General features: G+C 49.9%; 1 protein-coding gene and 1 long non-coding RNA gene across 5 annotated transcripts in view; one reads left to right on the plus strand and one right to left on the minus strand.

Moving 5' to 3' along the window:
- FADS2 (fatty acid desaturase 2) overlaps nucleotides 1-27341 on the minus strand; it is a 105101-nt gene that overhangs the window by 37786 nt on the left and 39974 nt on the right. The window contains exons 2-4 of one of the 4 annotated variants that reach the window (XM_073015596.1): nucleotides 11593-11720; nucleotides 9974-10072; nucleotides 1538-2416 (exon numbers count right to left, since the gene is read on the minus strand). In XM_073015596.1, coding sequence (XP_072871697.1) covers nucleotides 1841-2416; nucleotides 9974-10072; nucleotides 11593-11720 — 803 coding nt within the window. In that variant the 3' untranslated portion in view covers nucleotides 1538-1840. Of the gene's footprint in view, nucleotides 1-1331; nucleotides 2417-6212; nucleotides 6232-9973; nucleotides 10073-11592; nucleotides 11721-27341 lie in introns of those variants that run through there. The other 3 variants (XM_037999217.2, XM_073015599.1, XM_007995950.3) reach the window with 3 other exon arrangements.
- On the plus strand, nucleotides 622-23691 carry LOC140711708 (uncharacterized). The gene is made up of 2 exons (XR_012092996.1): nucleotides 622-729; nucleotides 23283-23691. It is a non-coding gene; the product is annotated as an uncharacterized lncRNA (long non-coding RNA).

The following is a 27341-nucleotide window of genomic DNA, read 5'->3' on the forward strand; positions in this document are numbered from 1 at the left end:
ACCTTCCCAATCTTAGATAAGCCCTGGCCTGGCTGACCCACACCACCTGTCCACTGTCCAGCTTGGATTATGGTGGCCTGGTCTGGCCTTCCCCTGGAGATGCAAGAGGTGGGGAAGGTAAGGGTTGGGGCTACGCAGCTTAGAGAGCAAAAGCCCACAAACAGTTCCGCATCCTAGACCTCCAGGTGGAATGATCTACTTCAAGTTCATCCCTCCTTTCTGCCTCTCTCCTATACACCTTCCCCAATTTCTCTATCCCATCAGACCTTTTTTCTCTGCAGCCTATTCACTACCACCAAGAGCCGCCCTTTCTTCTCTCCTTGCCTCTGCTCTTTTCCCTCTAGCCCATTCGAACCCATGGGATACCAGCTGCACCTTTAATAAACGCCAGGATTTCAGACTGGGGTCCCCGGTGTGGATAGCTGGTGCAGGGTAATCACTGAGCCATGCATTTGGTGCGGGTAAGTTGGGCAGCCCTGCTCCAGAGAGGCCCACTACCTTTAGGAGTGTAAGATGAGGAAAGGGCGTTCTTGGCAGGATTTAAAAACAGAGAGCCATTGAATTGAACGCCCGAGAGTAACCTCGAGTGCAGATGGACCTGTTGCCAAGCCAGTCTAGCGCTGCTAAATCCACCGGCTCAAGGCCTCACTCGACCTGGGCAAACCCCAGCCCGTTCTCCTTCCACCAATGCCCGACGCCGGTCCCCAAGAAGGTCGACTCGAGCTTGGGGTGAGTCTAGATAATCCCTGGAACGTGGGAACCCGAGCTATTGGGCGGTTTTTCCCAGGCGGCCACTGAGGGCCTTCTTAGACAAGAGTCCCAGCAGGAGCGATCCCCGGCCGGGGACGAGCTTTCCTTCTCGCCACCTAGTCTGGATGGAGAGTGCTGGACAAGCGCAGAGTCCCACACCTGGCTGCCTGCGCTCCCGCTCCTTTCAGCGGCGCACAGGGGCGGCCATCTTCCACGCTGGGGGCGCCAGAGCCGTCGGGCCCGAGCGCCCCACTTGGAGAGTCCCTGCCTCCGGGCAAACCCCACTGAAGGGGAGGACGCGTGGGTCCCGGCGCGCGCGGGAGATGCTGCCCTGTTCTCCACCGCTGGGACTTTCACCGCAGCGCCGCCTCCCGGGGTCCCAGATCCGGTCTCCACCCCAGTCGGCCCAGAGGAGGAGGAGGATTGGGGCCGGGGTACGAGTGCGATAGATGCACTTTCCTTCCCTACAGGACGTCCCAAGCTGCATTCAGCGCCGGAGGTCTGTTTGGCGCCTGGGGAGCCAGGGCTCCTGACTCCGCCTGCAGCAGAGAAGGGTGGCTGGGGCGCCCCCAGACCCTTACCGTTGCATCTTCTCCAGCGTAGTGCCCGATGACCCGTTGGCCCCCCGGGTGCTGGGTGGACCATTTGGTGATGTTGTAAACCTTGCGGTCAATGACCAGCCACCTGTCGGTGCGCAGGTTATGCTTCTGAATCTCCTCCCAGCTGAAGGTGGGCATCGGCACCTCGCGCTCGGCGGCCCCCTCGCCCTGGTTACCCCCCTTCCCCATGCTGCCTGCCTATTGTGACGCCCGGTGCACTGAGGCCTCCCCGCGCCGGCTGCTCGCTGCACAGACGGCTGCCTCCCAGCCGGTGTGTGCAGCCCGGGCCCTCTTCGCTTTCGGCTTTTGTCTTCTCCTACTCCTCCCACCGCGCCCCCTCCCCCAGCCTCCTCGTCTAAGCTCGGGAGTGTCCCTGCCTTCCTGGCGGAGGATCCCTGGCTTCCCAGTGCCCCAAAGCGGTCCCCTTCCACCGCCCCTCCCTCAGCCCGCCCGCTATGGACTTTTGCCTCCAGTAAAAACTCCCCGGGAGCTCAGGGCCTCGACACCACCTCTGCCCGCCCCTCCGGCTCCCCCCGCCTCGGGTTCCTCATCCTCCCGCGTTCTCCGCCGCCCGGGTTTCCACAGCGATCAGCAGAGCGCCTGCACCAATCGGGTCGCGTCGCCCCGCCTGCCATTGGCCCAGGAGGATCTTTCGAAGGCCAGCGGGCTGGAGCGGCGGGTCCCCGGCTCCCCCGCCCTCCCGCGTGGAGTCGAGCCCTGCTGCGAGGCAGGCTACGTGTCCGACCTCCTCCCTCCCCCACGCTCCGGCCCCGGGCGCCGGAGATCCCAGAGGAGATCCGGGTGGGAGCGACGAATGGGCTCCGCGCGCTCCGGGGCGCGTGCGCGCACGCCCGGCACTCTGGGGTTTGCACCTGATGCCGGTACAAAGCCGGCGCGGCCACCAGGGTGCCAGCAAGCGGCCGGGCGGGCGGACTGGCGGGCTGTGGGGCACTCAACTCCAGGGCCGGCTTGGCTAGGTGACGCCCTTCCTTGGCGCGCAGCAGTCGAGACTCCAGTATCCCACATTGTCCGCAGCATCCACATTCTGGCGCCTTCCTGCAACCTCCCTAGAGACACGAGCCGGCCTTGGGTTAGAGTGCTTTGAACCCTCTCATCAGACAGTCTTAGAAAAGAATTGCGGAACCTCTGCTCTGCTTTCTTGGGCTGGGCGTCATGGCCGCGGTGAGGAGGAAGGGAGGGGAAGGCAGAGGAAGGGGACGACGCGGTCCTTGCCCTGGTCTCAGTAAGCTCAGTCTCTTTGGGAATCGTGGAAGCAGACGCATCACTGGGGAGTGATGTTGTACAGACTCCAGGAAATAAAGACCGCCGTATCAAAGGGATAGGGGGAGGGTTAGGATTTTTTGGCGTGGGGCGAGAGGCAGGCCCCTCAGACCCCAGCTGGATGAGGCGGCTTAGTGACGGCATCCTGGGGAAATGGGCCTGACTGCATCCCGAGGGCTAACGGGACACGTGGGAAGTAAGCAGGAACAGAGCGGGTGGGGTGCACGAGGCTTGGGAATCAGGAGAGGAGTTACAGGGCCCTGATTTCAATGGGATTTACAGGTGCCTGTGTGCTAGCACACGCTAATCATTAGATTCTCACCACAGGCTGACAGGTAAACAGGACCCATATTATGACATCTCACAGAGGCTGAGATTGAGAGAGATGGTCAAACGGGCCCTATCTAAACTTCACACTGACGCAGGGGTGGTGGGGAGATCACTCTGCCCAACTGGTGGAGTTGTACTGGGGGGCCAGATGGGCTCCCTTTCCTCACATTTACACAGTCCCCAACCTCCCCCATCGCATTTCATTCTGGTGTAAGCCCTGAGCATCCCTCATTCACTCCACAAACTGCAGACATAAAGACAGCAAGGCCTCTCTGTCTTTGAATGGAAGCAGACATCCCAAACAAAAGCCTTCCGTACCAGATAAGAGGATGAAGCAAGACCTCCGGAGAGTACAGTGACCTTGATATCTGTCAAAGGTTGATGGAAATGGAACCAAGAAAATTATTTTTTCAGAAATGGATTAACACACCATATAGATAACTTCAATGAACATTTATAAAGGGTGTGGAGCTCCAAGCAGGGAGTGATATCTGAAAGGCAGAACCAGGGAGTATCTCAGAGCCTTTGAAGGTTCAGGCCCTAAAAGGCAGCACGTGTGGGTGGCCTGTGTAGGGTGGCTGAGAAGTATGGACAGGCCAGGGCCTGGGGTCCCCAGTGGCTCCCAGCACAACACTAGCCAGGGTAGGTCCTGAAAACACATAAAAACGTTGTGTTGAAGACACAAATGAATGAATGAAGTTCAAAGAATGGCTCCGGTGAGACCAGCGGTAGATGGGGCTCAGATTGGGCAAAGCCCCAGCTGCCTCAGTAAGGGGTAAGAATGGAGGACTTGACCATGGAGGGGGCTTGGACATCCGTAAAGCAGGTGTGCTATGATCAGATCCATAATGTAGAGAGAGAACTTCAGAGGCTGGGGCTGGACTGGGATGTAAGGGAGAAACTGGGGAACAGCAATGAGTTCAAAGATGAGGGCAGTGCTCAAGGAGAGGGGAGGAGAGGCCTGAATTAAGAGAGAACTTTAGGCCGGGCGCGGTGGCTCACGCCTGTAATTCCAGCACTTTGGGAGGCCGACGCGGGCGGATCACGAGGTCAGGAGATCGAGACCATCCTGACTAACACAGTGAAACCCCACCTCTACTAAAAATACGAAAAAGTTAGCCGGGTGCTATGGCGGGCGCCTGTAGTCCCAGCTACTCAGGAGGCTGAGGCAGGAGAATGGCGTGAACCCAGGACGTGGAGCTTGCAGTGAGCTGAGATTCCGCCACTGCACTCCAGCCTGGGCAACAGGGCGAGACTCCGTCTCAAAAAAAAAAAAAAGATAGAACTTTAGGGGGCTGACCCCACACCGGACACTGCCATGTGCCTCCCTGCCCTCTAATTTTTTAATTTTTTGTACAGACAGTGTCTCATTACGTTGCCCAAGCTGGTCTTGAAATCCTGCTCCTGTCTTATTTCTTGCTCTCTCTACTTGGAGAGACTGATGAGACTGTCCAGAGACAGTCTGCCAAGAGAAAACCCCATAGTATCCATACAACCCCGAAGTAGCTTGGGAAAAGGGGTGATCTCAGAGCAGAACGAGGTTCCCATGGCTTCCTCCTGCCCCACAGAATCCTCCCACCCTCCATCCCCAAGCAGCACCAAGGACTGCAGCTTCCTGGGGATCTTGCCAGGACCTTGTTGTGATCATCGTACTGTACTTGATCAGGGACAAAAGAGACTGGCCTGGGTGGCTTGGAGCCCAGACTCTTTCAGGCAGCCAAGTGGGTGAAAGGTTGGGCTGGGTGGGGGTGGTGCTTTGGGAGACGGGGCCTGGTGCGCTGGAGCCCATGCCACCAATCCCCACTGAATGGGTGGGGGAGGTTTTCCATCTTGTCCTCACAAGGAGTCTGAGGTCTGCTGGGGGACTCGCAGGGTCATGGGAGCAAAGACACTGGCTGATTAGAGGCAGAGTGAAAGTGAAAGGCATCCTTCAGCCACCCAGCAGCCAGCAGGGAAACGAGAGGGACTGTGACACTGACACGGAGCACCTGGTGGGCAAAGGACCAGCAGAATACCTTTCCTGGCCTCTTCCTTCTCTTCCTTTCCTTGGATGATAAATCATCTTTATCAACCAATCGTTAAAAAATCTGAGTTGTGTCCTTCTCAAGCCATCACCCCTATCTATCACAGTCAATTCATTGTCAAATTTTGTGAATGAATAGCTCTCTTTGGTTCTTTTTTTCCCTCCCTCCCTCCCTTCCTTTCTTCCTTCCTTCCTTCTTTCCTTCCTTCCAGTCAGGGTCTTGCTCTGTCACCCAGGGTGACTGCAGTAGCATAATCACAGCTCACTGCAGCCTCGACCTCCCAGGCTCAAGCGATCCTCCCACCTCAGCTTCCCTGGTAACTGGGACTACAGGCACGCACCATCATGCCTGGTTAATTTTTTAAGTTTTTGTAAACACAGGGTCTCGCTATGTTGCCCAGGCTGGTCTTGAACTTCTGGACTCAAAGAATCCTCCCACCTTGGCCTCCCAAAGTGTTGGCGTGAGCCACTGTGCCTGGCGTCTGGGTCTACTTTCTGTCCCATCCATTTCTCAGATCATTGCAGTCTTCTCTGATTCTAATAGTAAAGATAACCATCCTTCTGATGGGCTTATCAATTTAGGTGTGCAAAGGACTTTCAAATAATGGACAAAAGCATTTGCACGCTGTCCGGGGCTGAGGAAGCATTCAGTAGGTGGTGATTCTTATCCTTCTTCCTCCTAGCTTCATCCTCATGACAAGGCATAAGGTAGGTATTGTTACTGTGTCTTTCCAGATGAAGACATGGGCGCTCATAGAGATAAGTCTGGTCCCTCCATCTGCCCATGATAGATTGAGTCTTGAAACACAAACCCCAGACCCTGAAGGCAGCCCTCTTGGCCTGCTCCCATCAAGCCTTCTGGAACCCTTTCTGAAAGGTCAGCAAATCCAGCCGTGCCTTCTCAGACCTCTTCGAGGCATCCAGCAGGCTGATGTCCTGAAATGCCATGCTTTCAGATTCTCTGACAATACACAGTTCCCAGTTTGCTGCTGGACCACCCCCTTCCTGCCTCCTCCATTTGTTTCCCCTCCCTCTCCTCCTCCTCCTCCTTCCCCTTCTCCTCCTCCTCCTCCTTCCCCTTCTCCTCCTCCTTCCCCTTCTCCTCCTCCTCTCCCTCCCCCCTCCTCCTCCCCCTCCTTCTCCTCCCCCTTCTCCTCATCTCCCTCTTTCTCCTCCTCCCCTTCCTCCTCTTCCTCCTCCCCTCCAAATGCTCCGGGCCCTTGACTCACTCGGCATTTTCTCCTTTTGGGAGATGACTGTGTATCAAATGGACATCCACAGGCCTTTCCCAGGGCCAGAGCAGATTTCTAGTCAGCTCTTGCACATGCAAAACTGAGTTTCCTGCTAGCAGCTCAGACAATACAGCCTCCTGAGGGCAAGGGAGAAGTCGCACCAGATGTGCTCTGGGACCTATCCAGGTCCAACGCTCACTGCTTCTGGCCCCAAACTGAGGTCATCCTCGTCCCTTCAAAAAACCGCCTCTTCCTTTTAACTCCTTCATTTCTATTCATGGTACCACTGTTCCTCCTGTGATTTGGTCTCAGAATTCCAGAATGTCTTTTGCTGCTTCTCATCTCCCACTGCCCACCCTTGAAAAAAAAATTGTGTTCAGCAGACTGAACCCCCAGTGGTGTTTTCTTCTGCCTCTGCTGCTGCCTGCGCTGGCCAAGGCAGACAGCTGTTGCACACACAGCTGCAGGGCCATCTTGCTGAGGCCAGATCTCACTGCACCCAAATTTTCAGTGGTTTCTTGTGGCCTAGAGAACTCAGTAGGGATGGGGGAGGAAGGAAAATGCACAGGAGAATTGCCACGGAAGCAGGGGCACCGCTTCTGCCCAGCCCTGATGGCTCCTGAAGACCCCTTGGGGGAAAAGCCCTATAACAGAAACTCAAAGACATAAACTCTAGTCCTGGCTCTGCAGCCACCCAGCTTTGAGATTAGTTTCATGTCCAGTCAAATCAGTTGATTAGATCAGATGCTAAGTTGTGGTCAGCTCCAACATCATAAATATGCGTAGATGTCATATATATAGATAGGTGAGGGAAGCATTTAACTTGCATCGTATCAATTTTAAAAGTGCTTTTTCTATCAGTTATTTCAAATGATTGTCACAACAGCCCTTTGAGGCAAGCAGGATGTGTATGTTTCTCTTTTTTACAAATGGGGAAACAGCATTGAACAGGTTAAATGAGTAGCCAGAAGTAAGCCTAGTTAGAGAACAGAGTATACTTTGGAATCAGACCTAAAAAGTCAAACTCCAATGACTTAACTTTGCAGAGCTTCAATTTCCCTGATGTAAAATGGGGATCATAAAGTAGTGCCCACTTCTCCATATGTTGTCTTCTTTGGGTCACACCACGTTTGGGCACCAGCAGTGAGAGTCAGCCATGCTGCAAACCAAAGGCTGGGAGGTAGGGGCTGGACGCTAGCTTGGTAAGACCTGAGAGGGTCTCTCAACCTGAGACCCTCAACCCAAGAGGTTCTCTCAACCCTATACCAGGCAAATTGTGGCCTCCTAATGCTGCATCTCTCAGCAAACACTAAGGTGAGAGGAGGGGGCCCAGACACAGCACAGGGAGATCACAGGGGGATCCCCCAGGATCCAGACTCTGAGACCCTTTGGAGCTCTTTGACCCAGTAAGCATCACCCTCCAATGCTTGCATTTGCTTGTGGTATTGGATCAGGTCTTATCATGCATATTTGTCTTGGCTGTTATCACTAAGGCACTGACCTCAGCTCTGAGAGAGGACAGATGTCTTCTGAGTCAAGTTGGTATATGGCCAACTTTGAGAGGCTGGGGAGGGGCAGAGGAGATGCCACCAAGGAAAGAGAGCCTGTGGCAGCTAGGGGGGCAGTGCTGAAGCAGAGGGGGAATGTGGTCAAGGTGCCAGCAGGGCAGGAGCCCTCGAAAATACAGGTGGAGGCACAGGCCAAGAGACCACAGGGTAGGAGTGCTGTACCTTGGGGCAGAGAGCAGCCTGGCAACTCTCTGACTTTACCTTAGGACAGGGAAACTGAGGCCCAGAGATTGGCTTATCCAAAGTCACACAGAAGGAAATCTGAGAGGTTTCCTATTTCTAAGACTAGGATGGTCTAGACATCCGGATCCACCCTCTCACCAAAAACACATACAAAACCTCAATAAAATAAATAAAGCATCACTGAAATGCAGCAGTCACTGACCAATTGCTTCATCTGTGCAAAGGTTTTTCAGATTTGGCTGACCTCTCTCTCTGATGAGTTAATGTGCTAATGAGCAACATCCCTCACCTTTGGGTCCTGCCCTCAAGGGAGATGACACCCTACCCTAGCACCACCACTTAATGTCGTTGGCCATCTCCATCTGAAGGCCAAGTCGAGCAGGGGGAAACCAGATGACAGCGCACTGTGGTAAGAAGGATGCCACATGGGGACAGGATAGGCTCAAGTTCACTGCCCTGGTTCTGTCTGCTTGACTTTTCTCTTTCTTGTAAAGAAAATGGTTTCGAGTAGATAGCCTCTAAATTCCTCTCTCATCTGTGATTCTGCTTTCTCCAAGGGTGGTAGATTGCTTCAAGCCCAAGGCACCACCTCCTTTGTTCCAAGGTGGCCAACCTTCGGCGGTCAGTGTGCGCAGGAGTCAGCCCGCTCCAGTGCTGGCTACTAGAAGGAACCTCCTGCAGTCTGGAGGTCTCTGAGTCATCTGGGAATCCTGTCTGGACAGGCACCGGCAGACTGGCAAACACTAGAGACCTTCCTGCCTGTAGGAGTCTGTCCCGGAGTCGGGAGTAAAAGAGGCTGCTGGTCTCACCTCTCCTCACCTCCTGTCCCAGGCCCTGACATTGGGTGTGGCACAGGGAGGGGCTTCCTCATCCATCTCTGCCATTGCTCTAAGCCCTTAGTGTCAAACCTACACCTCTCACGCCCTCAAAGAGATCCTCTGGGTCTGCCAAGTCAACTCCTCCCCCAGTTGTCTCAAAAGTGTATTTTCTCTCACCAGCCCTAGGCACTGCCCAGGTCCAGCCATCTGCATGTTCCTGCCAGAGTTCTGCACCCAGCATTTAAGAGCCTTGGTGGTCCGGCACCTACCTCACTTTCCTGGCTCTATTCTTTCCTCCAGTCATCCTTCCCTCCGGTCATGCAGGGTGGGTCCCCGTTTCCCACGAACGGCCATGGCCTGCCAGTCCTCCTGGCCCTTGGTCCGTGCTCATCTCCTGGCCAGAGTGCCCTTCCCCACCTTGGCTGCCTGCAACTCCAATTCCACCGTAAGATTCCCCTAGTGACTGGCCTCCACTGTGGCAAAGTCAGGAGTCCTCTTTTTTGGGCTCCCAAAGCACTTCTTATATACACAGCATCAAATTACATGTGCATCTACCTCCACCAGCCAGCCTAGAAGTTCCCTGTGAGAAGAGGCGGAGTCTGATCAGCATGGAGTCTTTGGTGTGGGTCACGTGCTGGATGCTTATTAAACACGTGTGGAATTCAACTCTAAAGAGAGCTCTGGGGAAAGTCTGAGCCACAGGCCTCACACCTGAGCAGTGGGTGTGTCCTCTGTGGTGACCCTGTGGCTGGGCTGAGCTTTCACTCCAGTAAAGCTGAGCTTCCGGAAGTAAACATGGTGCAGTGGAGCCCCCTCCACCCACCCCACATTACATTCCAGTTTTGCCTCTCAACTGCTTACTGCATGCCCCGGTACAAGTCACGTCATGCATGCATGCATGCATTCATTCATTCATTCATTCATTCATTCATTCACGTGTTCGTTCAGCATTTAATGGGCATCGGGGTGGCTTCATAGTGTGTCAACTTAGCTAAGCTGAACTACATTGCCCAGAATTCCCTTGCCCAGAGGGTCGTGGGTTGGGGTGGCGGGGGGGTGGCCAGGGGAAAAACGTGCACAAGATTTGGAAAGTGGAAGGGGAGCACAGCTGTTTTTGCTGTGCTCTGAGGCTGTGCAGGGCAGGCGCGCGGCGGCATCTCCCCCATGCTGTTGCTGAACGCTGGCTTACCTTGTTGGCCCAGGGCAGCTGCGGGGCCTGCAGGTCATCCAGCTCCTGGACCAGGTGTGTGGCTCTGGAGTGAAAATCCCCAGTTTGTCCCTCAGGGCCCTGGCATCATGGAGATTGCAGGTGGTGAGAGCTAGATACTATTCCAGTTTGTTCTTTGTCTTTCCCCCTTCACATCCAGCCTCTCTCCCTGAGTCACACCAGCTGACCTCAGGCCCAGCAGAGACACAGAGATAACCCCTTACATAGATTAACCAACCAGCTCCCACCACTGAAGAGTTCTGAAACCTGGAGAAACTCCTTATTCTCTATGGCTCACTGGAGTTCGGCTTCTGACAGAACCCCAGTGGATCCTCTGTGACAGGCACCCTCCTTGTCCATGGAGATAGGAAAATAAGCAAGACATGGCCTCCCTGGGCCTCAGGTTCCTCACTTTTACAATGAGGGCGGAGGGGCAATTGGATGATTCATCCCTAAAGTTCCCAGCTGCTCTGTCGAGGGTGTGACTGAACAAGCCCCCAAGTGAAAGGCACACGGAGCCACCGTTTGCACACCTATGGCTTAGGAAACTGCTACTCCCGGGACAGAATACCAAGAGTCCAGAAGCCGCCCAGAGTCCGGGCACAGTGGCTCATACCTATAATCCCAGCAATTTGAGAGGCCGAGGTAGGCAGATCACCTGAGGTTAGGAATTCCAAACCTGCCTGGCCAACACGGTGAAACCCCATCTCTACTAAAAATACAAAAATTAGCTAGGTGTGGTGGCAGGTGCCTGTAATTCCAGCTACTCAGGAGGCTGAAGCAGGAGAATCACCTGAACCTGGGAGGTGGAGGTTGCAATGAGATCACACCACTGCACTCCACCCTGGGCAGCAAAGTCAGACTCCAAAAAAAAAAAAAAAAGAAGCCACCCAGGAGCCAGGCTTTGATGACCTTGAGGCTGTGTCTGCCCTGGACTGAAGAGAGACCTTTGGGCTCTGACCACCTGTTAGTTTGGCCAAACCACCACTTGTTATTTTTCTTTCTGTTAATCCTGAGGTCAAAGACCTTCCATGCTCTGTGCAGGAAGTGGGAGGTTTGCAACCTCTACACTGTGCTTTTTAAACTATCAGCAGTGAAGGAATAGCTTATTAAAAAGAAAAATCCAATCTGTCACAGACTGACACTCATAAAATACAATAAAAACGAGTCATTAGAAAAATAAAATGAAAAAAAGAAATACCTGAACCCAGATTTTTTTTTTTGACGGAGTTTTGCTCTTGGTGCCCAGGCTGGAGTGCAGTGGCACGATCTCAGCTCACCGCAACCTCCGCCTCCTGGGTTCAAGCAATTCTCCTGCCTCAGCCTCATGAGTAGCTGAGATTACAGGTGTGTGCCACCACACCCGGCTAATTTTGTATTTTTAGTAGAGGCAGGGTTTCTCCAGGTTGGCCAGGCTGATCTCAAACTCCTGACTTCAGGTGATCCACCAGCCTTGGCCTCCCAAAGTGCTGGGATTCCAGGCATTGGCCACCATGCCCAGCCCCAGATTTTTTTTTTTAATTAGAGCTAATAGGCATAAAATTACACCATCAAACTGCTAGAAACATTTCTAACTGCTTACTCCCAATTCCTGCACTTACCTTATCATGAACTGGCCACGAACAATCTGTGGAAAGTGCTGACGTGTGGACCACACCCCAAGTAGGACGTACCGGGGGCGACCATGGCTCCCTGATGTGTAGGCACTGCGGGTGAGGTTTCTTGCATTCTGGTGCAGAACAAAGAACATAGGCCTTAGCCTCTTACTGTGTGACCTTGCTCCAAGACCAAACCTCTCTGGGTCTCCAGTTTGACATCTGTAAAGCGGGGCACTGGTGGACCGCTGGTGATGTAAGTGATAGCACATTGTACATGCTTTCCATCATGTGGTGAAGACCAGTTGAGTCTACCCTGGGAACTGGCCGTGGCTGCTGATTGGTGGTTGGTAAAAGGGCTCTGCAAGGAACACATTTTGGGGGTCCTGGAAGCAGGGATGGAGAAGGATCATTGTCATATCTCTGTGAGACTAAGGAAGGCCACCCATGCTTTCTCCAGGCCCGGAGACACAGAAGGGGACAGAGCCAGAGAAGGGAATGTGTCTCCTTTCTGGGAGATGCACAGCACAATTTGGGGCAGCGAGGTCTACAGGAACCTTATGCCTTTAGCGCGTCAAAGCTTCTGCTACTTTGGGAATGTGGACAGGCTGGCAAGTATGGGGTCTTCTGCAGTGCTTGCTAGTGGGGACAGCAGTGAGGCACGTTCTTAAGGGAGACCACAGTGGGCAGGTTGGTGAACCCAGATAAGATACTCTCTGCGGGCCCCCGTTATAACTGGGGGAGCCTTTAAACTACAGTATGCCTTCTCAGTGGGGCAGTACCACCCCCAGAGGGGCGACAAAGTCTTGTTCTTTTAATATATGAAACACAGATATGCATACAATATGTAAACATATATGGCATATCTATGGCTTCAACATTTCAAAGGGGGTGGTTGCAATTAAGGAGGAAAATGTCTAAAATGGCTCCTTAGGGGTAAAATAATGGAAAAAGCATGTAGACACACTAACCTAGAAGGTCTAAAGTCCTGCTCTTATGTGAACAGATGCAACAAGCCAGTGAAATTCATTCACAGGTGCCACTGTGAGCTCAATGGCTCCCCGCCGGGTTGCTAAGACCCAGGGATATCCAAATTGTGTTATTTGTAACAAAAAACCCCAAACTCCCGACTCCCTGCAAACAGGGACACCACAGGAGTCTGCAGTCTCTCCTCCGCCTGCTGTGCTTCCGTACCAGGCTGGTCTCTTCCAAAGCCCCGATCTGTCCACAGGTTCCTCCTTGGCTTACTGTTATCTCTGAGTCATCTTAAGAAGCTACCAGTTCACTCCAGGCGCTGAATGAGAAGATCCTGGAGGTTTAGTACAGATTGTGTTTAGCCCTAAGGAGCAAATCCCATCTCTGATTGTGTCAGCTTCCAGAACAGTACTCCAAGCCTGTGGCTGTTCTGGACACATTCGCTGAATGGGGATCTCTTCCCTTTCTGGCCCCTGTCTCAATGGTCCCCATAGAGAGCCTGGCAGCCGTGGCACCAGCGACCTTCTTTTCCCTCTCCACTCCTCTCTTGTAGCCTCCTGATGATCCTCCGGCTTCCACTCTTAGCCTGCTCCATTCAGTTTGAGTGACCTTAAAATATAGGTTGGGTCCTGTCATTTCCTGGCTTAAAACTTTCCCATTGTACTTAGAGTAGTCCTAACGCCTCACGTCAAGGCTGCTTGATGGTTTTGAAAAGTCAAGTTCTTTCCTGTTTCATGGCTCTTGCCTAAACCGTTGCCTCTGCCCAAAATGTCCCTGCTCTCCTCCAACTCGTATCTGGCTCAAAAGTCATCTCTCAGGTGAGTTTTCCCTAACCGCCCTGACCACTTTTTATTTTCTGCCACCCTGTTTGTTCTCTTCATACATACATTTGTTTGATGATGGATTTATTGTCTTTCTTCCCACTGAAAAGGCTGGAAACTTCCTGAGGGCAGAACCCGGTCTATCTCGCTCACTGCTGTATACTCAGCCCCTTGCAGAGAGCCCAGGACATAGTAGGCATTCAATAATTAGTTGTTGGGTGAGTAAATGTATGCATGAGCAAACATTGTGCTGCAGGAAGGAGCGGGCTGGTGTGAACGTACATGGGAATGGTCAAGGAACTGGAAGACTGTCCCTCACTGGGCCTGCCACCCACACCCAAACCCCAGCACTGCTATTAAGGATCCACATGGGCCTGTGACAAGAGGGGACTGAGGTCAGAGAGGGTGCAGCCCAATATCTTCCAAGGTATAGTCCCGAGGGACCCTGGGGGACTTCATATTTTTTTTCTAATCCACGAGGCCTATTGGAAATTCACTCTGAGGTTAACTTTCAAGTTTCTACCGCCTCCTTGGTAGACCTGCTCTATGAGCGGGTAGGAAGGGTGGTTCCTTCTCTGCCTGCCCTAGTGACTATGTTCCAAAGGCTGGACAGGAGGGAAGAGAAGGCTTAGTCACCAATCTTACAGTGCCAGCAATGTGAGCAACATCGATACTTTTCTAGGGTGCTTTTTATTTTCAAGGAACTGTAATGACTTCTCCACAATTTCCATGAAAAATGTCTCTTCCACTGACTCAGCCACGCTAATTCGTTGTGCTATTTGTAACGCCAGTGGGTTTATGTTTTCAAGGAATTGTCATGTTTCTAATCTTTCTGATTGACTTAGCTTAATCATCTACCCCATGCTCTGGGGAAGAAAATAGAAAGAGTGTCAAATAACTTAGCGTATAGTAGAAATGTGCTTTACAGATTTTATCTCATTGATCAGTCACTATCTGAGAAGTAGGTTCTATTATTTCCATTATACAGAAGAGGAAACAGACTTGGAGACCGTGAGTAATTTATCAAAACCACAAAGGTATTAACTGAAAAGCCATTAAGAGTTTTTCAAAAGAACAGGTTGTATTTTTCCGTCTTAAGGATGTATGATAAAAGATTTGGATTAAATGCATATATCCACTGTGCAATCTATGATCAAGAGAAATTTCCTTCGAGAAGAGATTCAATGTTAACAAAGTCAAATAACATCTGTTTATCAGCCAGCAAGTGAGTACTGCGAGATCTTGACTGCAGGGAAGTGAGATTAGAGATCTTCCTGTGACACAGAATGAAAACTTCACTGGACCAGGAGGCCTGAGTTTAGGTCCAGTCTCATTTTTCACACAAGATGTGCCTTTCACCATCCCCTTCACCTCTCTGAGCCTCAGTTTTTTCAACAATAAAGCAAAGAGGTTGAACTATATCTCACTAACAAAGTTTCTTCTTGCTGAAATGTTCTGTGAGTGAATCGTTCATCTTCTCTAAGACAATTCAACCTTCCTGGACACAGCAGCATATTTCCTGAATTATTTTCTGACCGGTTCTACCATGTTTCCTGGCGGCAAATTGTGAAAATTCAAGGTCCCCATTCCCTCTCTAGCAAATGAGTATTACCTCCACAGCCAGTATTCTTTCTTTCATGTTATTCAGATTTCACTGCTTCCCACCCACCCTGCCTCCCCTTTCCTGCCGCCACCATGCTGTTCCAGGTTGTAATTGCTTTCCAATTGGTTTCTCCCTCAGTGTCAGCTCTGGCCCAGCTTGTGGATGCCACCAGACTGAGCTTACTAAGAGACTGCAAAACTGTTCTCTCTGTTCTAAACCCTCAGTGACATCTCTGAAGACATGGCCTTTCCCTCCAATCCCTCCCAGGTCTAATCCCAACCCATTCTCGGTGCCTCTTAACTAGTCCCTTGGAAACGTGACTTCTCCTGGCCTCTTTCCTTGTCCCTAAAAAAACAGAGAGTAGATAAAGTCCTGCTCAAAGTCCCCTTTGATTGAGAGTTCCCTAACTCTATCATAGCCAGGCTCTCATTTGTCAGCTGGCCCTAGCATTTCCAGCCCCTTGCCTGCCTACTCACTATTCTGTCTGAAATGTCTTGGGAGCAACTGAGAGTGTGACTGGCAGAGAGCGCGGAAGGTCTAGGCCCATGATCTGGGCTAGTTCTATGATTCTGGATATAGTGTTTAACTCCCTGAGCCTATCTCTTCAACTGTGAAAAAGGCAAAGCCATCCTTTTCCTGTCTCCCTTACAGATTTGTTGAGAAGATCAAATGAAGGAATGATTATAAAAGTAGCACTTCTTTCTTTCCTTCCGAAAGTATTAATGCTACGCACCAGGCACTTTGCTGGGCATTAGTATGTTGTGGTACACTGGGCAGATTTGGTCTCTGCGCTCAGGAAAAGTTTTCAGTGTAGACCAGAGCTATCCAATAACACTTTCTGGGAGGTAGAAATACAGTAGCCGCTAATCACAGGTGGCTACTGAGCACTTGAAACATAGCAAGTATGACAGGGTCTGAATCTTTAACTTTATCTATTTTAATTTTAATTTATTTTTTTGAGATAGAGTCTTGCTCTGTCACCCAGACTGGAGTGCAGTGGCACGATCTCGGCTCACTGCAACCTCCGTCTCCCAGGTTCGAGCAATTCTCCTGTCTCAGCCTCCCATGTAGCTGGGATTACAGGCGCATGCCACCACACCCAGCTAATTTTTGTGTTTTTAGTAGAGAAGGGGTTTTGCCATGTTGGCCAGGTTGGTCTCAAACTCCTGACCTCAGGTGATCCACCCACCTCAGCCTCCCAAAGCGCTGGAATTATAAGCATGAGCCACCACACCCAGCCAACTTCGTTTAATTTTTAACTAATTTCATTTTAAATAAGCACACAGGGGTAGTGGCTGCTATATTGCATGGTGCAGGCCTGGACATTTAGTGAGTAAAAGAGGTATTAAAAACAAGTTAATGGAAAGTCCTAGCCAGAGCAATCAGGCAAGAGAAAAAACTGAAGGGCATCCAAATTGGAAAAGAAGAAGTCAAATGATCTGTCTGCTGATGATATGATCTTGTATATAGAAAATCCAAAAGACTGCTCCAAAAGGTTCTTAGATTTGATAAATGAATTCAGTAAAGTTTCAGGTTACAAAATCAATGTACACAAACCAGTAGCACTACTACAGACCCACAACAATCAAGCTGAGAATCAAACCAGGAACTCAATCGCTTTAACAACAGCTACCAAAAAAGTACCTAGGGATATACTTAACCAAGGAGGTGAAAGAGCTCTGCAAGGAGAACTACAAAACACTGCTGAAAGAAACCACAGATGACACAAACAAATGGAAAAACATTTCACGTTCATGGACTGGAAGGATCAACATCATGTAAATGACCATACTGCCTCAAAGCAATCTACAGATTCAACTCAAAGCAATCTACAGATTCAACACAATTCCTATCAAAATAGCAATTTCATTTTCCACAGAATTAGAAAAAAAAAAAACCCTGAAATTCATATAGAACAACAACAACAAAAAAGCCTGAACAGCCAAAGCAATCCTAAGCGAAAAGAACAAATTTGGAGGTATCACATTACTCGACTTCAAATTATACTACAAGGCTATAGTTACCAAAACAGAATGATACTGGTATAAAAGTAGACACATAGACCATTGGAAGAGAATAGAGGATCCAGAAATACTTACAATCAACTTATCTTCAACAAAGCACACAAAAATATAGACTGGGGAAAGGACATCTTACTCAATCAGTGATGCTAGGAAAACTGGACAGTCACACGTAGAAAAATGAAACTGGATTCCTGTCTCTCACCACATACAAAAATTAACTCAAGATGTATTACAAACTTAAATCTAAGGCCTGAAATCATAAACATCCTAGAAGAAACCCCAGGAAAAACTCCTCTGGACATTGGCCTAGGCAAAGAAGTAGTGACTAAAGCCCCAAAAGCAAATGCAACAAAAACAAAAATAAATAAATGGGACTGAATTAAACTAAAAAGCCTGCAAACTAAACACAGCAAAACAAATGATTAACCGAGTAAACAGGCAACCCAAAGAGTAGGAGAAAGTATTTGCAAACTATGCATCTGACAAAGGACTAATATACAGAATCTACAAGGAACTCAAATCAGCAAGTGAAAAACAAATAATCCTATTTAGAAAGTGGACAAACGACATGAATAGACATTTTTCAAAAGAAAATATACAAATGTTAAACATATGAAAAATGCTCAACCTCACTAATCATAAGGGAAATGCAAATTAAAACCACAATGAGATGATATCTTACCCCAGCCAGAATGGCCATTATTTAAAACTCAAAAAAAAAAAAAAAAAAAAAAATAGCGAGGCACAGTGGCTCATGCCTGTAATCCCAGCACTTTGGGAGGCCGAGGCGGATGGATCATACCGGAGGTCAGGACTAGCCTGACTAACATAGTGAAACCCTGTCTCTACTAAAAATACAAAATTAGCCGGGCATGGTGGGGCATGCCTGTAATCCCAGCTACTTAGGAGACTGAGGCAGGAGAATGGCTTGAACCTGGGAGACGGAGGTTTCAGTCAGCTGAGGTCGTGCCACTGCACTTCAGCCTGGGCAACAAGAATGAAACTCCTTCTCAAGAAACAAACAAACGAACAAATAAACAAAATGTTGGCAAGGATGTGGTGGAAAGGGAATGCTTATACACTGCTGGTGGGAATGTAAATTATTACAACCCCTGTGGAAAACAGTATGGAGATTTCTCAAAGAACTAAAAGGAGATCCACCATTCAATCTAGCAATCCCACTATAGGGTATCTACCCAAAGGAAAAGAAGTCATTATATCAAAAAGACACCTGCATATGTATGTTTATTGCAGCACAATTCACAAAGATATGGAATCAACCTAAGTGCCCATCAACCGATGAGTGGATAAAGAAAATGTGACATATATATATAACTACAATGCAGCCATCAAAAGAACAAAATAATATATTTTGTACAACTTGGAACTGGAAGCCATTATCCTAAGTGAAGTAACTCAGACATGAAAAACTAAATACCACATGTTCTCATTTACAAGTTGGAACTAAACTATGGGTATGCAGAGGCATACAGGGTGGTACAATGGACACCGGAGACGCGTGAGAGGCATGGGGAAGTGGGGGAGGAATGAAAAAGAATTCACAGTATTCATGTGACCGGTACACTGAAATCCCAGACTTCACCGATATACAATTTGATATGGCTAGGCTTTGTGTCCCCACCCAAACCTCATCTTGAATTGTAATCCCCATAATCCCCATATCCCCACGTGTCAAGGGTAAGACCAGGTGGAGGTAATTGAATCACGGGGGCGGTTTCCCATGCTGTTCTGGTGATAGTGAGTGAGTGCTCACAAGATCCGATGGTTTTCTAAGGGGCTTTCTCCCCTTCAAAAGGCACTCCTCCTTTCTGCCAACTTGTAAAGAAGGTTCCTTGCAGGCCGGGCACAGTGGCTCATGCCTGTAATCCCAACATTTTGGGAGGTCAAGGCGGGCAGATCACTCGAGGTCAGGAGTTCGAGACCAGCACAGCCAATGTGGTGAAACCCCATCTCTTTTTATAAAAATACAAAAATTAGCCGGGCATGGTGGCACACACCTGTAGTGTCAGCTACTCAGGAGGCTGAGGCAGGAGAATTGCTTGAACCCAGGAGGTAGAGGTTACAGTGAACCGAGATCTCACCACTGCATTCCGGCCTGGACGACAGAGCGAGACTCTCAAAAAAACAAACAAACAAACAAACAAAAAACAGAAGATGCCTTGCTTCCTCTTCACCTTCTGCCATCATGATTGTAAGTTTCCTGAGGCCTCCCCAGCTATGCTGGACTGTGAGTCAATTAAACCTCTTTCCTTTATCAATTACCTAAGCTTGGGCAGTTCTTTATGGCAGTATGAAAATGAACTAATACACACTTCATCTCTGTAACCAAAAACTACTTATACCCTTAAAGCTACTGAAATTTAAAAAAGTTTAATAAATTCATGAATGATTTCTGAAAAAGTTAAACATAGATGTACTTTATGACTCAGCAATTCACTCCCGGGTATGTACCCCCCAGATTGAAAACAAGTACAGGCATTCCTTGTTTTCCTAAGCTTCACCATATTACACCCTGCAGCTATTAAGTTTTTACAAACTGAAGGTTTGTGGCAACCCTGTGTTGAGCAAGTCTATCTACACCATTTTTCCAACAGCATGTACTCACCTCCTGTCTCTGTCATATTTTGGCAGTTCTTGCCTCTGTTATAGTGATCTGTGACCAGTAATCTTTAATGTCACTATTGTAATTGTTTTGGGGTGCCATGAACTGTACCCGTATAAGACAGCAAACATGTGCTCACTTGAGCCCTGGAGTTTCAGATCAGCCTGGGCAACATAGTGAGACTTCATCTCTACAAAAAAATTTAAAAAAATTAGCCAGACATGGTGGTGCATGTCTGTAGTCCCAGCTACTCAGAAGGGTGAGGCATGAGGACTGCCTGAGCCCAAGACGTCAAGGTTGCAGTGAGCTGTGAGCACCACTGCACTCCAGCCTGGGCAACAAAGCAAGATCCTGTCTCCAAAAAAAAAAAAGTCGTGTGTGTCCCGACTGCTCCACTGACCAGCTGTTCTCCCATATGTCTCCCTCTCCTCAGGCCTCCCTATTCCCTGAGACACAACAATATTAAAATTAAGCCAACCAATAACCCTCTAAGTGTTCAAGTGAAAGAGTCACATGTCTGTCACCTTACATCAAAAGCTAGAAAGGATTAAGTTTAGTGAGGAAGACACGTCCCTACTAAAAATACAAAAATTAACCTGTAATCCCAGCTACTTGGGAGGCTAAAGCAGGAGAATCACTTGAACCTGGGAGACAGAGGTTGCAGTGAGTCGAGATCATGCCACTGCACTCCAGCCTGGGCAACACAGCGAGACTCTTAAAAAAAAAAAAAAACAGTTATGCTAAGTGAAAGAAGCCAGATGCAAAAGAGCACATATTTTTTTATTCCATTGACATAAAATGGCCAGCAAGGTAAATCTTTAGAGATCAACTGGTGGTTGCCTTGGGCTGACGGAAAGTGGGCACTGGGGAGTGATTGCTTAAGGATATGGAGTTTCCCTATGAGATGATGAAATGTTTTGGAACTAGATAGAAGTGATAATTACACAACATTATAAATGTACTAAGTGATCCTGAATTACATACTTAAAATGATTAATTGCATGTTATGTAAATTTCACCTCAACGAAAGTAAATAAATGCAAATTAATACTACTTGTGACTGATATTTTAAAGGAAAAACTGGCATGCTTTGGTAGAGAATAATGGGGAACCGGGAGGGGACCTTGTATCCAAGGTTGATAAGGAAGGGCTATCCAGCTGACACCTGCAGGTGAGTAAGGACTTTGCTGTGGGAGAGTAGGTCACTGGTGAAAAGCTACAGATCCCCCCAGATAGAGCTCCCATCTGTGCTCTGCTGGGGGGCCCGTGGCCTCCAGGAAAGAATGCCTGCCCTCTCCCCTCTCCAGCACAAGCCTGAACTTGTGCTGTCCCCCTGCCAGACTTGAGTTCAGTGAGGGAAAGGTTTCCAGTAACCACAGATCCTGACACTAATTTGTCATGTGATCTTTAGCAAGCCCCTTTCTTCTGTATCCCTTCGTGTCTTTATCTGAGTAGTGAGATACCCAAGGCCCTCTTTACCTCCAAAATTCTCCAGGCTAGAGTGTCAGGGCAGTCAGCACTGAGCCATGTGCCTCTGTGTGTGAGGCTGGGAGGCCCAGGAAGTGTGCTGACATCCTACACCTGCAGGAAGGTCATGCCCACGGCCTGGGCATTCGTACCCCACCTCTTTTCTGGGCAGGACTGCCAAGGTAGAGAATCAGACATACTACCAGTGATCAAGGGGACCCAAACCAGGTGGGCTTTGCTGGTGTCCTCTGAGAGGGTGCTGCATCTGGGCCTGGGCCACCACTCCACTTCCACCCCTCCTCACTCCCCAATCACAAACATACACATCTCTCCTCCTGAGGCTTAATGATTAGCATAGGTGGTGGGGTCAATAGCCCCTGGACCCATAGGCCAGAGGCAGCGGGCCAGACTTGGTCACAAAGCACCTCCACCTACATTATCTCCACATCAAAGCTTTATGGGAGGCATTATCTCTATCTGGATCAGATAAAAAAATATAGATTACAAGAACTATGAAATAAACAGCCCCAGATCACACTGCAAATACTTGGTAGACCTGTGTCTGTGGCTTAGCTCTTATATCTTCTTTAGCAGGGTTCGTTGTCTACACCTGCGGATGCCAACATTTGTCCTTGCAGCCACGCTAGGCTGGCTACACTGGGAATTAAGGACTTGCTTCTAGAGATGCTGATTCAAGAACACAGGAAGTCTGTGGTCTAAAGAAACAAAAGGCTTCACTTCTCTGCTACTCCCACATTTTGATATGGATTCTGGCTCCCTATATTCTCCTCAGCCCCGACTTTGGCCATCACCAATGGGGACGTCCATGTCTATGCCAAGTTCCATCTCGTGTAGTAAATTGGTCTCACAGGGTCCACTGCCACGCCCCAACCACATACCGCAGTCTCTGTGTGAATTGCCGACGTCGGGGGTCTTCCTCCCTAACACGCTCCTCGATCATTGCTCCTTGCCTTACTGACAGGTGACAGTGTGCTAGCAGCCCTCACTCTCAGCGCCTCTTCGGCCTCCGGCCTCAGCATCCACTCTGGCGGTGCTTAAGGAGCCCTTCAGCCCGCCACGACACCGTGGGAGCCCCTCTCTGGGCTGGCTGAGGCCAGAGCCTCCTCTCTCTGCTTGCGGGGAGATGTGGAGGGAGAGGCGCGGGCGGGAACCGGCGCTGCGCTCGCGGGCGTGGGCTAGCGGCGGGCTGCGCACACCTAGCGGCCGGCTGGCACCACTGGCCCAGGGCAGTAAGGGGCTTAGCACCAGGGCCAGCAGCTGCGGAGGTTGCACCCGGTCCCCCAGCAGTACCAGCCCGCTGGTGGTGCCACACTCAAATTCTCGCTGGGCCTTAGCTGCCTCCTGGCCGGGCAGGGTTGGGGATCTGCAGCCTGCCATGTCTGAGCTCCTCCCCCTGCAATGGGCTCCCGGGCAGCCTGAGCCTCCCCAACGGGCACCGCCCCCTGCTCCGTGTCGCCGGGTCCCATCGACAGCCCCAGGGCTGAGGCGTGCAGGCGGGGCTCGGCACTGGCGGGCAGCTCTGCCTGCAGCCCCGGTGCAGGATCCACGGGCTCCTGAACTGGATGGGGACTTGGAGAACTTTTATATCTAGCCAGAGGATTATATGTGCACCAATCAGCACTCTGTGTCTAGTTCAGGGTTTGTAAATACACCAATCAGCACTCTGTGTCTAGCTCAGGGTGTGTGAATACACCAATTGGTATTCTGTATCTACCTAACCTAGTGGAGACTTGGAAGACTAGCACTCTGTGACTCTGTGTCTAGCTCAATGATTGTAAATGCACCAATCAGCATTGTGTCTAGCTCAGGGTTTGTAAATACACCAATCAGCACTCTGTGTCTAGCTCAAGCTTTGTAAATACACCAATTGGTACTCTGTATCTAGCTAACTCTGCATCTAGCTAACTAGCACTCTGTGACTCTGTCTCTAGCTCAAGGATTGTAAACACACCAATCAGCATTCTGTCAAAACAGACCAATCAGCTGTCTGTAAAATAGACCAATCAGCTCTCTGTATAATGGACCAATCAGCAGGATGTGGGTGGGGCCAGATAAGGGAATAAAAACAGGCAGCCGCAGTTAGCCAGCGGCCCTTGGGTTAAATTCTGTGTTTTGGAAGGGTTATTCTTTGGTTGTTTGCAATAAATCATGCGGCTGTTCAGTTTTCAGGTCTATGCTGAGTTTATGAGCTGTAACACTCACCACGAAGGTCTGCCTCTTCAGTCCTGACAGAGAGACCATGAACCCACCAGAAGGAAAAAGCTTCAGATACATCTGAACATCTGAAGGAACAACTGGACACACCATCTTTAAGAACTGTAACACTCACTGCGATGGTCCACAGCGTTATTCTTTTAAGTCACAGACCAAGTACCCACCAATTCCAGACGCATTACCCTGCAAAGCACACACAGAACTCACTTGGACCTGGGGTAGGGGGTTAGGCTGCTTGTTCATTCCCTAGCCTTCTAATTATTGTTAAGGTATCACTGTTCATCTCTGTTTCATTTATGGCTCCATGGAACAGGCAATAGGAATGAATTACAAATATTAAAATACACCATCTCAGCTGCCTGTAGGCCTGCTTATTAGGAAGCCGAGGCTGGAGGATCGTTTGAGCCAGAAGTTCAAGTCCAACCTGGACAACATATTGAGAATCCTCTTTAAAAAAAAGAAGTGGTTTGGTTGGGTGCGGTGGCCCAAGCCTGTAATCCCAGCGAATCACGAGGTCAGGAGATTGAGATTATCCTGGCTAACATGGTGAAACCTTGTCTCTACTAAAAACACACACATACACACACACACACAAAAGCCGGGCTTGGTGGGAGGCGCCTGTAATCCCAGCTACTCAGGAGGCTGACACAGGAGAATGGTGTGAACCCGGGAGGCGGAGCTTGCAGTGAGCTGAGATGATGCCACTGCACTCCAGCCTGGTCAACAGAGCGAGAATTCGTCTCAAAAAACAAAATTGGAAGAAGTTTAATAAACAACAAAATGAAGGCCTCCAGGTAGCTCTGACACCCAGGCAGGTGTGGAAATGACGGCAGGCTCCCAGCGCCACCGCAGCTTCTACTTTCCACAGCCTCCAGTGGGTGCCTCACTACCCAGCCCTCTGTCCCCCAATTCCTGAAGCCCACGCCCCCTTTGGGGCAGGCTGCCTCATCGCATGTTTTCTGATATGTCTGCTTGGACAGCATGATCATTCAGTCTGCAGTGCTGGCCTTCCCTCGCTGAGAGAAGGCGGAAGCCATGCTGGGCCACAAAGGCTCTCCAGGGTGTCAGTCACTCTCTACATCCACATCTGCCTGGGCATAGTCTGCAGAGCCGCAGAGGCTGGTCAGCCCTCCCTAAGCCCCAGGCCTGGTTAGCCACCACCACGAAGGACCAAGGGCCAAGGACCAGCAGGAGCAGTGGAAGCAGCTCCCACAGTCATCTGGAAACCTCAGGGCTATGGTTGAGATGGGGCTCCCAGAAGGCCATGGCCTCTGCTAGGAGAACAAAGTGCCACCTCTCAGCTATGGCTAGGAGGACAAGGAGAGAAGGCACGAAGAGGTTGGGATTAATGTCACCCCACTGCCATGGGCACAGGACCTGGGCTCTGTGATGCTAGATCCTGAGAGCCCCCCCGCCAAACAGCCAAAATGGCTGCAAAGCGTACTGAATGTCCTAGGGGCACATACAGCGCTAGGCTCAGTGCCACCTCTGCCTCCTCTCCTCCTATCTGCAAGTAGATGCAAACGCACTGCAGGGCCAGCCCTAAGGCAGAGATACCTGTGCCCTCAGGTGTTCACAGTCTTCAAAGAAGATAAGATCCTTGTAAAACTAGGAGCAAGATCCATCAGGCTACAGGAGCTCGGGGCAGGCACTGCAGAGGAGGGCAGGGGGCCAGAGATGACAATCAAATTGGCTCTTTGAGGATGAGGACAATACTGCTAGCTAAAAGGGTGGGGAGAGAAAGCAGCATTCTAGACAGAGGGTATGTCATGGGCAAGTCACAGAAAACATCGTGGGACCCCAAAATCCTCATGGACAGTAGCCTGTTGGAGAGAACACACTGAAATTCCTTCACTTGTCCAAGAATCCTACCCTAAGCCCTCACCACATGGAAAGCTCTACACTGGGTGATCAGGGGTATGGCTCCAAGAAGAAACTGTCTCTGCCCTAAAGGACATCCGGTCTGCAGGAGAAACAAAAGGGAAATAGTAGCTGAGGATTATGGAGTTTTAGCTATCAATGGAAATTTCCAGATGACTTGGCCTGAATTTTTTTTTTTTTTTTTTGGTAAACATAAGAGAAAGAAGAGGTGGAGCGATATGTCCAAGACAAAAATCGTGCTGGTAGGAGGGCCTGAATGAGACTCAGGTCTTGAGATTGCCATTTCTTTTTCTTTTTCTTTTTCTTTTCTTTTTTTTTTTTTTTGAGACAGAGTCTCACTCTTGTCGCCCGGGCTAGAGTGTAGTGGCACAATCTTGGCTCACTGCAACCTCCACCTCCCTGGTTCAAGCGATTCCCTGCCTCAGTGTCCCAAGTAGCTGGGATTATAGGCACATGCTGCCATGCCCAGCTAATTTTTGTATTTTTAGTAGAGAAGTGGTTTGACTATGTTTGCCAGGCTGGTCTCGAACTCCTGACCTCAGGTGATCTGCCCACCTCGGCTTCCCAAAGTGCTGGGATTACAGGCGTTATCCACGGCGCCCAGCCCAGATTTCCATTTCACACTCCTTTCCCTGTACCAGGCATGGCAGACACCACAGAAGAAAAGTTTAACTGGCTGTGGGAACTGGGAGGACAGTGGGAAGACTTCTGGTTGGGTGGTATCTGAGTGAGGCACCCCGGAGCTGGACGTCAAAGGCAGGAAGGCCATACTGTATGTGCTCAGGAAATGTGTCCCGTGGCCACGAGACAAAGTGGGTAGAAGGGGCCCACTGGAGCCAGGCATGGGAGGACCTTCCAGGGAGTTGATACTTTGTTTCTGAGCAATGGGGACGTGAAGAGGCATTGGAGGGTGTTGTGGGATTTGAGCTGTGTTTTTGAGATCATCTGGGGCACATGGGGCATGGGGTGATGGAAAGGGCAGAGACCTGAAGGAGAGGACCAAACAACTGTGGCTGCAAGGCTGAGGAAAAGATGACAAACACAAGGATGCTAGTGACTTTGAGGTGATAGAAACAAGAAGACTGAAGGACTGAGGAGTGGGAGGGAACAGCTGGGACCAGCTAATCATCGTCCAGGAAGAGCACACAATGTAACACAGGACTCCGACTGCCACCTGCCTGCCATCACTAGTCCTCCCACAACACCCTCCAATGCCTCTTCACTTCCTCATTGCTCAGAAATAAAGTATCAACTCCCTGGAAGGTCCTCCCAGGCCTGGCTCCAGTGGGCCCCTTCTGTCCCCTCTGTCTGGTGTCTGCCATGCCTGGAACAGGGGAAGGAGCGTGAAATGGAAATCTGGGCAGGGCACAGTGGCTCAGGCCTGTAATTTCAGCACTTTGAGAAGCCAAGGCAGACAGACCACCTGAGGTCAGGAGTTCGAGACCAGCCTGGGCAACACAGTGAAATCACATCCCTACTAAAAATACAAAAATTAGCCAGGCATGGTGGTGCACGCCTGTAATCCCAGCTACTCGGGAGGCTGAGGCAGGAGAATTGCTTGAACCCGGGAGGCAGAGGTTACAGTGAGCTGAGATCGTACCACTGCACTCCAGCCTGGGCAACAAAGGTGCACTCCACGTTTCTAGGCTTATGTCCCAGTGTTCCTGTGTGTATATACTGCTCCAACCAGAATTGACTCTGGTTTGAGCGCCATTTAATGGTATCAAGCCTCTGTTGCTGCTACACAACTACTCAACTCTGCCAGTTTAGCATGCAAGCAGCCATAGACAATAAATACACAAATGAGTATGGCTGGGTTTTAATAAAGCTTTATTATCAGAAACAAATAAGGGGCCATATTGGGGCTGTGGGCTATGGTTTGCGAACTTGATCTAGGGGTCTGCATCTCTATGTGACTTTCTGTTGACTACTGATTAAAGACTTCTGGGTCTGTGAAACTCCATGTTAACTTGTAGATTTTTGTCAGGCAGAGTGAAAATAATTTATCTCAGGTAGGAAAGATCATTCCAAAGGATTTTTGTCCTAGAGGACAATGCCAGTTTTGTATCTGACCTATCAATTTTATTCTAACATTCATTTTTTAAAATCTCTATACTTTCTTCCTC

Source organism: Chlorocebus sabaeus, chromosome 1 (assembly GCF_047675955.1).
Source record: "Chlorocebus sabaeus isolate Y175 chromosome 1, mChlSab1.0.hap1, whole genome shotgun sequence".
NCBI lineage: Eukaryota > Metazoa > Chordata > Mammalia > Primates > Cercopithecidae > Chlorocebus > Chlorocebus sabaeus.